Genomic DNA, 14,392 nt, shown 5'->3' on the forward strand with positions numbered 1-14,392 from the left:
TGCAGGCAGCATGGGCTGCATGTTGAACACCAGTTGATTACATGGTGACTTTGCTGAGGACAGAGCTGAAGATAAAGTGAGTATAGCTGCTTGAAATTGCTTTAACAACATAAAGTAAAACCTTGGATTGTGAGTAACTTGGTCTGTGAGTGGTTTATAAGACTAGCAACATTTTTTTATAAATTAAATTACTTTTTTTAAAATTAAATTGATAAACGAGTGATGTCTTGCAATGCAAGTAACAACTGAGTAGGGGCCTGTGGTCACACATACGATTGAAAGTAATGCAATGTAAAGCCCGACTTCAACCACTACTTGAGCACTACTTCTGTGAGATTTGTAACAATTTGATATGACTTCAGTGCTATTTCAGTGAGAGCGGCTGTCCATGTCACAGGGGGGAACAGTGATGTTATGAACAAAAGTTCTTTCAGGCTCAAGTAAGAGAGGCACCTCTAAGTGTAGCAATATGGTTACATTTAATGAACTCACAAGGTTGATGATTAAAACAGGCACATCTAAGTATGCAAGCACCTGGGGTAAAGCTGTCCACACAGACCGTCCATCCACACTGCCGGCTCTCACCGCCATCAATCTACAATCATGACCAGGAAGACTACCCTGCAGTAGAGCAATCTGAAAGCGAGCTTGAAGCAATCATGGAGTGCAGCATGGAAGAGATGACATCGATGGGGGTTGCGGTGCAGAGGACAGTCTATGTGGGTAGCTTTACCCCTGATGCCTGCACACTTAGATGTGCCTGTTTTAATCATCAACCATGTGAATTGCTAAATGTTGTACCTACATTAAATGTAACCATATTGCTACACTGAGAGGCTCCTCTCTTCTCTTTTATACTCTGCAGTTCTTGATGGATTCTGCTTTTTGCATTCCCTATCTACACTTTTTTTTTTGTGGTTGTATAAATGAATCAGTTTCCATTTTTTCTTATGGGGAAATTTGCTTTGCTATACGAGTGCTTTGGATTTCAAGCCTGTTTTTGGAACTAATTATGCTTGCAATCCAATATTTTACTGTATGAACTATCCAGTGGCATTTTTAGAGTTGGCAATCCAGCAAAGACTGCTTTTTGGGAATTAGCCATTTTTTGCAAAACAATATGGGGACAGAGATTTTTTTTTAAAAATCAGGCCTGCCTTTAGTCTGTGAAAATACATTTTGTGAATGATTTGCAAATTATTCTAGGCTGCTCGTATCTAGGAATTAGGTGCATGTGGTAAGTACTTATTGCAAAAACAGATAGGGTAACAACACTTTTCATATAACACCCTTTTTTTAAGAGGAAAAAGTCTCACTTACAAATATATGACTTTCTATTTTAGAGATGAAATCGAAAACCATTAGAAAGAAAAATGTCATGTAATTTCTTAACAGTTTGTCAAAGCAACACATTTGTTTACATTTCCATGATGAGATATGAAGATGTTACAACTCCCACTTATTATCTCCCACTCACATTTCCCGATGTCTTGCCACTACACACATCCTTTGCAAGTGGCAGCAGATTTCTTGTAAAAAGCATTAACTTCAATTTTTCTACACTTCCCATTTTTCAAAGTAGTTATTTTCACATATGTCCAGTGGCAAAAGAAGCAATAGCTGCCATTACTGCTATTAAGTTAGGTCTTGAATATGCACATTTGCCGGGGAAAACTGACTCCTGCTAAGGTATCCATGCCAATTATGTTTTCTCATCTTCTGATACAGGCCTTACTATATGGGACTGTTTGATGAATATTTGCAAGGTATAAAACATTCCAAGACTAAATGTTGATGATGGAAATGTAAAACTGATCTCCAGTCTGATATGAAAATATACAAAATAACACAGCATTGTAATCATTAAAGCATAAATAAATGTATTTTTTAAATGAAAGTAGCATAAGCATCTGAATTTGACTTATTGGCCTCTTAGCAGTTAGACTATGAGGGGGAAAAGATACACTAAGAGCCAATCAGGTTTGCTGCTTGCATATGTATTGACAAGGAATTTACTCACAGGAGGAAAAAGCAGAGGGGCTTCCTATTAGCATTTTGCTGCTATTTTATTGTACAATAACAGGTTGGGGGCAGGGACATGACTTAGATGTATTGCCAAACTACAGCAGAAAAAAACCCTTGCTATACTGTCTGGCAGAACTTTATTATGGATGGAAAGGAATACAAATCTTTTAATAGGTAAAACAGCTTCCCTATGTATTTAAAAGAGTATAGACTTTCTAAAATAAAACATTTATACTCACCTAGGATCGATGCTGAATCTGTCCCCTGCCGAATCTGCACTCAATCGAAGACGCAGAGAGCCAAGGACTGTCAGTCTCCAGCTTTCTACTTTGCCCCCCCCCCCCACTCCCTCACTGGAACTCTGGGCTGTAGAGGGGTCAGGAGGGGCTGGCTCAAGCTCTCAGCAGATCTCTGAGAGGCTGAGCCAGCTTTTGGTCCAGGTTTCTGGGCAGATCACAACCATATGGTCTGGATCTTTTCAGAGCCTGGACCAGGGCTTCCGGATCACTGAAGTGCAGAATGAATTGCACTCTTGTAATCTATAGGAGAAGTATAGCCAAAATAGCTTTGGCTATATTTCTTATTTAAACAATACATTTAGCTGTTTGCCTGGAGTTCATCTTTTAGGTGAAAATTTAACTATAGAACCTGGGTTACATATCAACTCCCTTCATTTAAAATTAAATAAGCACACTTGCCCAAGCTTAGCTTAAAGCTTCCTTCAACTATAAAGTGAGTTTAAATAGCCTGTATTTGGCCTTGCACAGCTTTCATAAAACTCATCAAGGGAAATTCAATAAAGCTGCTGCACCACTTTTCTAGTGGTAGTCCCTCTTGGTAATGTATTGCGCCAAATTCATGAAGCATCTGCAACACTTTTGGTTCCGACAGTGACTCGTGCACCACATTCAGGTAGTTCTACATTGCACCACTTTTACATTGTGACACAATGAATACACCAAATTCAAAATAAAATGCAGACAGTTAGTTTCTTACAAAAGTCAAGTTAATTAAAACCAATTTTCTTTTGGCATACAGAAAGAGAACCTGGCACAGACAAATTTTCCCAAAGTGTCTCACGTGCATTCTAAAAGTGGCACAGCATGCGACAAATTCAAACACATGTTCTAAACAGGTGTATGAACTTGGCAGATGCTGCATCACTTTTTGAATGCATGAGAGACACTTTAACACAATCTGTCTTTATAAAATTCAGGAATTGTTACCACTGTGGCTTCCTTTTGTATTTCTCTAGTAAAAATCGATATAAGTAGCAAGCTGTTACTTTTGTCAACTTTGGACAAAGAAAAACTCTCATACAGTTGCACTAACTAAGTTTGCTAGGACTGTTTAAAGAACAATGCATAATTGTTCAACATACTTTGTATCCAGTCAGCGCAAAAAAAAAAAAAAAATTAAATAAACTCTTTAAGCATCTCATGGTAAAAACAGAGGTTTTTGTTGCATACATTTGCAAATACATGTAAACCTACACTTTTGCATTAGGGAATCTCTGTAAAGTGTGGTCCCTAACATAAAACCATCTTCCAAATTATTCCAAATGATGAGACCTATGGCAATGCAGTAACCGAAGGAAGGTTACCAGGAGGCAGCCCTGTCTTCCTTGATGGTACAGCAATGCACAGAAACCAAATATTGCTCATGGCAGCCCTAGACTTCCAGTGTGTTTTTGCAACAAATCAAACACCATAACAGTGACAACCATGCAGATGAATCTAAGAGCCCATTTACACTGTAGCGGCGCGACTCTGCACTACTTCGGGGGTGACTTGTGAAGGCCCGTGCACCGCGACTTCGGCACGACTTGCACGGACTTCATAAAATGAATTATAAATTATACCCCAAAGTAGTACAGGACCCTTTTTCTAAGTCGGAGCGACTTGTGTCGCTCCTATTAGAACGGGTCCTGTAGCAGTCAATGGACTGCGAGGGACCGCGACTTGTCAGACTGACAAGTCGCCTGACAAGTCGCTCTAGTGTGAATGGAGCCTAAAACAAGCAAAAAAGAGGGAAAGGGGCACATGGGCAAGACAACATATAGATCAAAAAAAGAAAAGGTTGGCCAGCAGCCTTTCAAGTTAGTCAGCCCTAAAAAATAACTGACTGTTTCAACATCTTCGAAAGCAGAACATTTGGAGCATAATTGATACCCTTTTTTGGCCAACTTGACCCCATTTACATCCAACTATTACATCTGTGTGGTGGAAAAAGAGTGGGCTTTAACACTCACACACCATACATATACGACACTGGAAAGCCAATGTTTATGTGCTGGCAATGCACTCACTGCACACCCCCAGCACAAAGACTCACTCTAGACCCAGACAAAGCTCTCAATTCAGACTAAAGATTAGTAGCCAGCAGGACTGGCTTCTGATCATGTGACCACTGGGATAGTGGTTACATGGTCACTCATTCTTTCTACCCCAGTTGTTCAGCACTGTTTAAAGGACTGCCAGAGTGGGTGGGATTTGGGATCCCATAGATCCATGACAAAGGGATCTAATAATCTCTAAAGCTTACATCTTTAATAACTGAAGTTGGCAAATAAAGGGTATCACTTAAACTCCAACCTTTGTTTATTAATGGCTAACATGGTACAATACACCACAACAATGTTTCTCAACTGCAGTCCTCAAGTACCCCCAACAGGTCATGTTTTCAGGATTCCCCTCAGATGAAACGGCTGTGGTAATTACTAAGGCAGTGAAACTGATCAAATCACCTGTGAAAAATATTGGAAAGCCTGAAAACATGACCTGTTGGGGGGTACTTGAGGACTGGAGTTGAGAAACTTTGCACTACAACATCTTTGAAAAGCATAGATTTTTGATGCATTCATTCTCAAATACATGTAAATCCACACTGTTGCATCAAGGCACCTCTATAAAATGTGGTCCCTCTCGTAAAGCAATCAGAGTTCTCAATGTCCCCCCAGAAACATGAGCTGAATTTAATGACATTGATCTTATGCACTGATGTATGTATGCTAACATAGGTTTGAATTAGGGACCACACTTTAATGACACAACAGTGTAGCTTTAGATATATTTGCAAATGCATGCAACAACCCGAAGAGTTCAAACAGATTAATTAGTGGTTTTTTTTGTGCGCACCAGCTGGAAAGTGTGCTGGGGAGCTTTTGTATTACTTCTGATTAGGGCCCTGCCCATATGTAACCTTACCCCTGCTAGTTTTTAAATGGATCTGGAAGGTTGCCATTGTATACATTTGAAAAGTATACTTTTATTTTCATATTCCTGCTTACTGCTTCAGCAATAACTCCTGGTGTTTTGTTTTTCCCTGTCTCCAATTACAGGATTATGTTTTTTTCCTTTACGATAAAAAAACGATTCTTAATGAATTTTAAGTAGCAGTTTGTATTCTGCTATTTAATTGTGAGCAATACGACTTACAACATCCATACCCCTCAGCTTCTAATTATGTTGTGCAACATCTGCAGTTGATGTTGCTTTCACAGAGTTCACATTACCAAAGAATCGTCTTGCCTGTGTATTGGTTACATTTGCTATCTATTGTTCCAGCGGGTCAAACAGATGGAAAATTGGAAATTAAAACAGATAAACAAAACACATTATTTGAAATGGCTTAGTGCAATGAAATGAAAAGACTTCCCTCTAAGGCTTACCTGTAAAGTTAACTTTCAGCAGATAGTCCTTGTAGAGATTTTTGCCATCTAGTGTTTTCATGGCATCACACAGCTTTGTGGTGTTCGAACATAGTGTCCTTTGCATCTGATGAAGAGCATGAGCCATTGCATATACAGCATTTACTACAAACATTATTTTGGATTCTTGTTCAAAATTAGAACTGTTTATATTGAAGCGTTTATCACATGGTCTGTCAGTCTTGTTGTACAGGCTACACTGAAATTTTTGCTGCCAAAAATCCTTAAACCAGGGATTGCGGTGATTATTGCTGGGATTAAGGCTTTGAAAATACTTGTCAAACTCCTTAACCTTATGGGAAGCAAGTTCTAATGTAATTGCCCCATAAGCAATGTGTTCATTGCCTTTCACAATACTTTCTTGGGCACCCCACCCATCACTGGCAATCCAGGTAAAGGAAGCATTAAATCGATTAGCAGCTGCCAAGAGTTCTCTTGTGTCATCACTGCGCATAAAAAGAACCACAACTTTAGCATTTGGCTTTTGTAGCAATTCCCTTATAGCACTGTCATAGGACTTTTTAATATTTGATCTTCCAACTTTTTCTGATGTGGCAATGCAAATATTTCTTAGTCGCGCTTCTTGCTCAAAAGCTTCAATTCCAGTCTCTCCGTAATCTCCCTCAGAAGCGACAGTAGATACATACGTCCAGTTAAAGAAACGCAGGATCTCAGCCATTGCTTTTGCCTGATAGAAGTCGGGTGGCACTGTCCTTGCAAAGTAATCATAACGTGATTTATCACTAAGTTTGGCACTGGTGGAAGCATAGCTTATCTGAGGAATATGGAAGAGCCTTAGCAAATTTGCAACCTGTCAATAAAAAATTAGAAAGACATTAAGAATAAAGGATATTTTTGAAGAAAACAGGAGCATATCAGAGGCTGAAACAATTATAAACTCTGCAGAGACAACACAGACATGAAAAGTCAGCTGGGGCCTTATACATGCAGAAAATATAACAAAGTAGATATATACCAACAATTGTATCTAATCACCTTTTTCATGATATGAAGAATTATGTTTTGATAAATCATGCCTTTTTTCACTAAATAATGTCAAGTTAGAGCTTTTAATTAGGTTTTGTTGAAAGGGGTATGTATATAAATGTAGTTGTTAGCTATTTTGACAACATTGGTTATCTTCCTCAAAGGATATTCATTCTGATTTATGATAATGTCAAATACAGAGCAAAAAAATAGATAATATTTTTCTGAAAACTGTAGTTTGCAACTTGTATGCTGTGGCCACCACCAGGAGATGACAGAGTCACTAATAAAGGCCCCTCTACCAAATTTTGTACCCCCCCCCCTCCATTCAACTACTAGACAAGTACATTAATTATGCACTGAGTATTGTTTTGCAGATATAAGTGAGTAATGCCCAGGTCTACATGACAGTGGGACCCATCTAGCCTGCCACTAGTATAAATGGAAAAAGAAAGGGTAAGGAATAGGGACAGCAGGGAAAGAGGAAAAATTTATGTAAATAGAGAAATTGGCTGCAGCCCACTTCAAAATATAACCCTGAAAGGGATATATAATAAATATGTAAACAAAGCGGGGGGGGGGGGGGTGAAGTGATGGCGCTGCCCAGGATGGTATCTAATAAACCGGTATAATAAAGATGTGGTGTCAGTCTTTCAATAGATAGCAATCAGTGTCCTCTGGCTATGTGAAGTGTACCAGTAGCCTCAGGCCAATGCTTTCCTATTTATCATAGGCATAAAGATAAAGTTCCAGGTGCAAATAAAATGACCCTAAATTAAGGAAAAAACTACACTGCTTTCATATAAATATCACTAATGCAAGTAAGGTGGTCATATATTCAAGGGACCCTCTTAACATATATCACATATGCGTAGAATATATAATGTGCAATAGGTGCAAATATACAAGTGGTAAAAATAAATAAATATAAATATAAAAAATGGTATATTAAAAATCTAGGTGATCTAAAGTGCTGAGTGGTAGTGAAAAATTCACCGATAGCGAGGAAGTTGCGGTCCCCATGTCAGACATACACGAATTTGAAGGGATATTCACTGCTAACGAGGAAGTCGCGGTCCCTATGTCAGACATACACGAATTTGAAGGATATTCACCGCTAGCGAGGAAGTTGCGGTCCCTATGTCAGACATACACGAATTTGAAGGGATATTCACCGCTAACGAGGAAGTCGCGGTCCCTATGTCAGACATACACGAATTTGAAGGATATTCACCGCTAGCGAGGAAGTTGCGGTCCCTATGTCAGACATACACGAATTTGAACGATAGATAATGTGAGTACTTGATTTTACTATAATAAAGGAATTTTTTCTTAAACAATACTTCACTATATGAGGGTTATTCCTTTATACATGTCCTGGGATTGCTTCTTTCATCTTGGAATTATTGATGCCTGTCTGATGTATATGAGTGATATTTATATGAAAGCAGTGTAGTTTTTTCCTTAATTTAGGGTCATTTTATTTGCACCTGGAACTTTATTTTTATGCCTATGATAAATAGGAAAGCATTGGCCTGAGGCTACTGGTACACTTCACATAGCCAGAGGACACTAATTGCTATCTATTGAAAGACTGACACCACATCTTCATTACACCGGTTTATTAGATACCTTCCTAGGCAGCGCCATCACTTCACCCCCCCCCCTTTGTTTACTAGTATAAATGGGCCAGCACTTTATGGCAAAAGAAGAATTGCAATACTACTACCTAATTACAATATTAATACTATGTCAACCCAACCAGAAAAACAGTCAGCTCTGGTATTTTTGCTTCTTCTCAATAAACACAATGCAGATAGAAAACTAGGGCAGTATTCAATATGAGAGTCTATGATATTTTCTTATCACCCCTGACCCATTGTACTAGAACTATATGAATAAATTATATTATCCAATCGAATAAAATATTTAAATCACATCTGTATTTCATGCATATCCTCTGTTGCTCTGTGTATTGTCCCTCAGTAAAACATATCTGAATGGCCTGAACTTTATTGCTATTAACGCTGTTTATGTTGAATAAATATGCAGGATTGCATACATATCCAAATAAACTCCATAGACACTGCTACACATCTAAATTTGATGGGGATGAGCTACTTTATTTGCCATCAGGTTTGATATGTATCTGCAAAAGTATTCACCTTTATTCTACAAAAAAAGATACAAAAACGTTATATTCATAAAGCTCCTTTCACTCCTCTAAACAAGAAAACATAATTTAGCCTGGCCTCCACACAATATATTTTCTTTGACAATAAAACTCATTACCAAGCAAATAAAAGAAAAGGATATTAAACTAACAGTAACGTATCTGGCTATTCTGGGCATGTCAGTTGACTACTTTTGTCCCTATATTTATTAGAATTCCTAGATCACTAGTTACAGTGGTGCTGCATTAGAACTTTGGGACCGATCATGATTTCTTGTACCCAGTAACTGATCAAAATACTTGTTTTATTTTCACACAATCACTGCAGAAAGCACATTTGAAATCTGATTGGTTGCTATAGTCAGGAAGAAATATATAACACAGTTTTAAATTGTAAGCTTCAAATATGTTCTAAAAAGTATATATGTGGGTCTTTAGATTTTTTTGAGTGCCTCTTCCAATCACACTACCTAAGGGCCCTTTTTTGCTAACTTTCTACCATTTCTTTCCTTCCTTGCTCTTTACGTGAACTGGTAAATAAGATCTTTAGGCCACTCTTCGGTTCTCCCAGGACCTAAAGTTAGCTCTCCTTAGTCCCTACCCCATGACATGCTAACCTCTAGTGGAAAATATCTATCTATTAGGTGTAGGTGATATATTTACACTAATGTCATTTACAGTTTTTCCACCAAAACTCAGAGAGTAAGTGGAATGAACCTGCACATGGAAATTTAGTGTGCTCTAGTAAGCTCATAAAAAGGACCAGAGGCTTCTTTACTACTTGATGTCATGATCTGACAGAATAAGAATAATGGATTAGAGGACTAGATTTGGTAGATCACCGGTTGAATGGATTTTGTCAGATCCACTCATCTCTAGGTAAAACCAATTTATCGTCACTTTCATCTGCTTTTTGTTTTGAAAAGAAGGAAAAAAAAATATGCATCATAAATCTTTAATAATGTAGCAGGAAAAATAGCTTGTCTCACACACCAGCCTGCTTATTTGGCTTTCAGATTATTTTATACACAATACAACATGATTAAACAGTAAGCCCCTTGTCATCCATGTCTCTTGATTGGAATTTGCTATTATAGGCTCTGAAAAAAACTGCATGCTTTGCTGTAGTTGCCAATCAGTCGAGGGAAAATCAAGTGAACATGGGCCAATCTTATGAAGATTTATTGAAGCGTTTTACCCTTATATACAGTACATATACATTTTCTGCCAAATGACTTGTAATTCTGTAAGCCAGCCTACCGATTTACATAAATGAAGCTTGTTTTTTAACCACTTTAGGACCGGATTTTCCTGCTTAACGTCCAGGACACTTTTTGCAACTTGGCACTGCGCTACTTTAACTTACAAATGCGCGGTCATGCAACGCCGTACCCAAACAAAATTTACGTCCTTTTTTTCCAACAAACAGAGCTTTCTTTTGGTGGTATTTGATTACCTCTGCGCTTTTCATTTTTTTGCGATAATAATAAAGAAATAGAGAAAATTTTGTGAAAAAATTGACATTTTCTAATTTGACAGTTAAAAAATATCCAATATATTAAATTTTTGTCATATATTTAGGCAAAAATGTATTTAGCTACGTGTCTTTGACAAGCCTATTTTTAACCACTTTAAGACCGGAAGACCGGAAGATTTTTCCCCATTCCTGACCAGGCTATATTTTGCGATTCGGCACTGCGTTATTTTAACGGACAATTGCGTGGTCGTGCGACGCTGTACCCAAATTAAATGTATGTCCTTTTTTCCCCACAAATAGAGCTTTCTTTTGGTGGTATTTGATCACCTGTTCAATTTAAAATTTTTTAAAAAAAGAGCAATTTTGAAAAAAAAAATATATATATTTTTTGCATTCTGATATATAACATTCCCCAAAAAAATTATAAATCAAAATTTTTTAACATTTCAGGCCAATTTGTTTTCTGCTACATATTTTTGGTAAAAAAAATCACAATAAGCGTATTTTGCACAAAAGTTATTGCGTTTACTAACTATGGGAAAGATTTGTAATTTTTATTGTTTATTTTTTTTACTAGTAATGGCGGCGATCTGTGATTTTTTTTTTGCAGGGCTGCGATATTGCGGCAGACAGATCGGACCCCTGACTGACATTTTCGACACTTTTGGGGGTACCAGTAACATTACTACAGTAATCAGTGCTATAAATATGCACTGTTACTGTAATAATGACACTGGCAGGGAAGGGGTTAACACTGTTGGTGATCAAGGGGTTAAATGTTTGCCTCATGCTTACTGACGTGTGGGGGTTGTGTGACAGAGACACAGATCACAGGTTCAGCTATGCTGAATCCTGTAATCTGTCACTGTCTGTCGCAGAGGAGATCCGCCCGCTTTGTTTACACAAGTGGGCGAATTTCCTCACTCTGTCCTCGACGATCGGGGAATAGCGGCGGTGATCACCGCCTCTCCTCCCCTGGCCCGACTCCTGCTGTGTCTGAATACAGCGGGAGCGAGCCTTCGGTGGCGTGTGCGCCGCCGAGAGGGGGCGGGATCCAGCGACATAGCTCTTCGTCGAAGGACCCAGCAGAGCCACTTTGCCGCAGTACTGTCAATGTGAGCAGTCTGCAAGTGGTTAAGATTGTTCATTGGACAATTCATCAGCATCATCACCAATGTCCAATTGGCAGGAACATGACCCACCAAGCAGTAAAGTTGAACCAGAAAGTAGTAGAGTTGAACTAAGATGTAGATGAGTGATCGTGCATTCTCTGCAGTGTGACAGAGTTGTATAAATCACAAGATTGTCTGTACAATACTGCAAATCTTTTTTGGCAGTTAAAACAACAAACATATATGTATATCAGCTCTATTTGTAACTGTTTGCCTACAGCACCACTTTAAAAGTTTACATTTGCTCCTAACGCAGAGGTATTATTCATAAGGAAACTTTAATTACAATAGTAGCATCAATATTTTTGGTGCTGGAGGCTTGTGCTGTTTTTCCCTCATAGGAGCAGGTGGTATGTGTGTGAAGTTTTCATTTTAGAATATCAAGTTCTGATTTTAGCCTGCAACATTACCTTAAATGGCTTTTATATGAAAATACAGTTTATTTAAATGTTAAGATTTATTAGAAAGTCCTGGGCATAGGGTGGCTAAATTTAAGGAGACTGGCATTTTTTTATGCACTATTGAAATGCTTGTTAACGCAGGGCTCTCTGTGCATTGCATTTTGGTGCTATTATTCTGAATAGCACACAAGTGCACATATACAGTGCACCATATCACATTCACTTTAGCAAACCACAATACACAGATGCCTGCCCTAAAGCAAGGCATGTAATAATGCACATTAACATGTGAGTGTTAAAGCACATAAAAGTGAAGCTCTGGCCTCAGTATTGCAAAGTGCATTGGTGATGTAATTGGTGAACTTGAATTTACCCATAGAAGCCAAAATGAACTTAGGTAAAGTTATGGTAAAGTCTGTTTTTTTTTTTTAATTAACAAACATTTTATACTTACCTCCTCTGTGCAGATAGTTTTTGCACAAGGCAGCCTGGATCACCCTCTTGTTGGGTCCCTCTTCGGCTCTCCTGGCCCCTCCCGCCTGTCGAGTGCCCCCACAGCAAGCAGCTTGCTATGGGGGCACCCGAGCCGAGCTGCAGCTCCGTGTGTCCATTCAGACACGGAGCTGCTGTTTGACCCAGCTCCCTCTCTCTCCTGATTGGCTAACTGACTTTGATTGACAGCCACGGTAGCCAATGGAGCCACGGCTGTGTCTCAGTCAATCAGGAGAGAGAAGAAAAAAATATGCTACATAAATCGTGGACATTGCTGACTCATGGACATCACTGGAGAGAGATTTGCCTCAGGTAAATATTAAGGGGTGCTGGGGAGGCTTCTGCACGCAGACAGTTTTTATCTTAATGCATAGGCATAGGGATTAAGATAACAAAATCTTTCTGTCTTTACAACTCCTTTAACCTCCCTGGCGATATGATTCTTTTGGATTTTAGGTGCTGAAAGCGGTACCATTATTTTGCATGTAATTCTTGTGAATGAGCAGTCCAAACCAACTGTATACATTTATTATATATATTATATATATATATATATATATATATATATATATATATGTATGTATACATATATTATGTTTATGTATTTTGAACGGTATCAGTGTGTTTGGTGCATTTTACATTTGAATTTGTCGCCAGTTCCACCCCCCGGCGGACGTCACGTCGCCGGAGACGGAAGCCGGGGCTCGCAGACGATCGGGAGAGAGCTCCGCCGCCGCATACCGTTCGCAGTCTTCGCTGGATCCCGGAGAAAAGGTAAGTAAAACCTCCTCCAGCATCCAGCGATCTTCCTAGCGCTACCCCGAGTGTGACTCTGGGTTACCGCTTTTGGCACTAAAATCTTACCCCGAGTCACACTCGGGAATACCGCTAGGAAGGTTAACTATAGTCATAACAATTGAGAGATGATTAAAACGGTTTAGGGTTAAGGTTTCTATACAGTCATATTTGCAGTACCTTCTCTTTAACCACTTGCCTTCTGTGCACTTAAACACCCTTCCCATCCAGGCCAATTTTCAGCTTTCAGCGCTGTCACACTTTGACTGACAATTGCGCGGTCATGCTACACTGTACCCATATGAAATTTTTAGCATTTTTTTCACACAAATAGAGCTTTCTTTTGGTGGTATGTAATCATCTCTGGGTTTTTTATTTTTTACAAAAAAAAAAGAATAAGACAGAAAATTTTGAAAAAAAAAAGTTTTTCTGATTTTCTGCGAGTACATTTTGAAAATAAAATTTTCTCCTTCACTGATGTGCGCTGATGAGGCGGCACTGATGGGCACTGATAGGCTGCACTGATGGGCACTGATGAGGTGGCACTTATGGGCACTGATGAGGTGGCACTTATGGGCACTGATGAGGAGGTACTAATATGCCGCACTGATGAGCACTGATAGGCGGCATTGATAGGCGGCACTTATAGGCGGCACTGATGAGCACTGATAGGTGGCACTGCTGGGCACTGAGAGGTGGCACTGCTGGGCACTGAGAGGTGGCACTGAGGTGGCACTGCTGGGCACTGAGAGGCGGTACTGACGGGCGGCACTGATGGGCACTGAGAGGCGGCACTGATGGGCACTGGCGGATGGCACTGATGAGCACTGATGGGCGGCACTGATGAGCACTGATGGGCAGCACCATCAGTGCCCACACTCAGTGCCCATAGTGCTGCCAGTCAGTGCTCATCAGTGCCTAGATGAGCAGGCACTGATGGGCACTGACTGGCGGCACTATGGGCACTGATTGTGGGCATTGATGGGGGGCACTGATGGCGGGCACTGTGGGCACTGTTGGGGGCAATTTGTGTATGTTTTTTTACCTTGCAGTAATCAGGGCACTGGTGATCAGTGCCCTGATTACATGTCTCTGTGTCCCCGGCGGCTGACTGCTCCCCCTCCTTTCTCACACTGCAGGCTCCATGTGAGGAAGGAGCGC

The 14,392-nt window shown here is 39.6% G+C and overlaps 1 protein-coding gene across 2 annotated transcripts in view; it reads right to left on the reverse strand.

The window, feature by feature from the left end:
* GRM3 (glutamate metabotropic receptor 3) overlaps positions 1-14,392 on the reverse strand; it is a 400,891-nt gene that overhangs the window by 116,669 nt on the left and 269,830 nt on the right. For both annotated transcript variants that reach the window (XM_082253205.1, XM_082253204.1), the window contains exon 3: positions 5,696-6,545. In XM_082253205.1, coding sequence (XP_082109331.1) covers positions 5,696-6,545 — 850 coding nt within the window. The remainder of the gene's footprint in view (positions 1-5,695; positions 6,546-14,392) is intronic.

The sequence above is a fragment of the Pelophylax lessonae genome, assembly GCF_965119305.1.
Source record: "Pelophylax lessonae genome assembly, chromosome: 4".
Classification (NCBI taxonomy): Eukaryota; Metazoa; Chordata; class Amphibia; order Anura; family Ranidae; genus Pelophylax; species Pelophylax lessonae.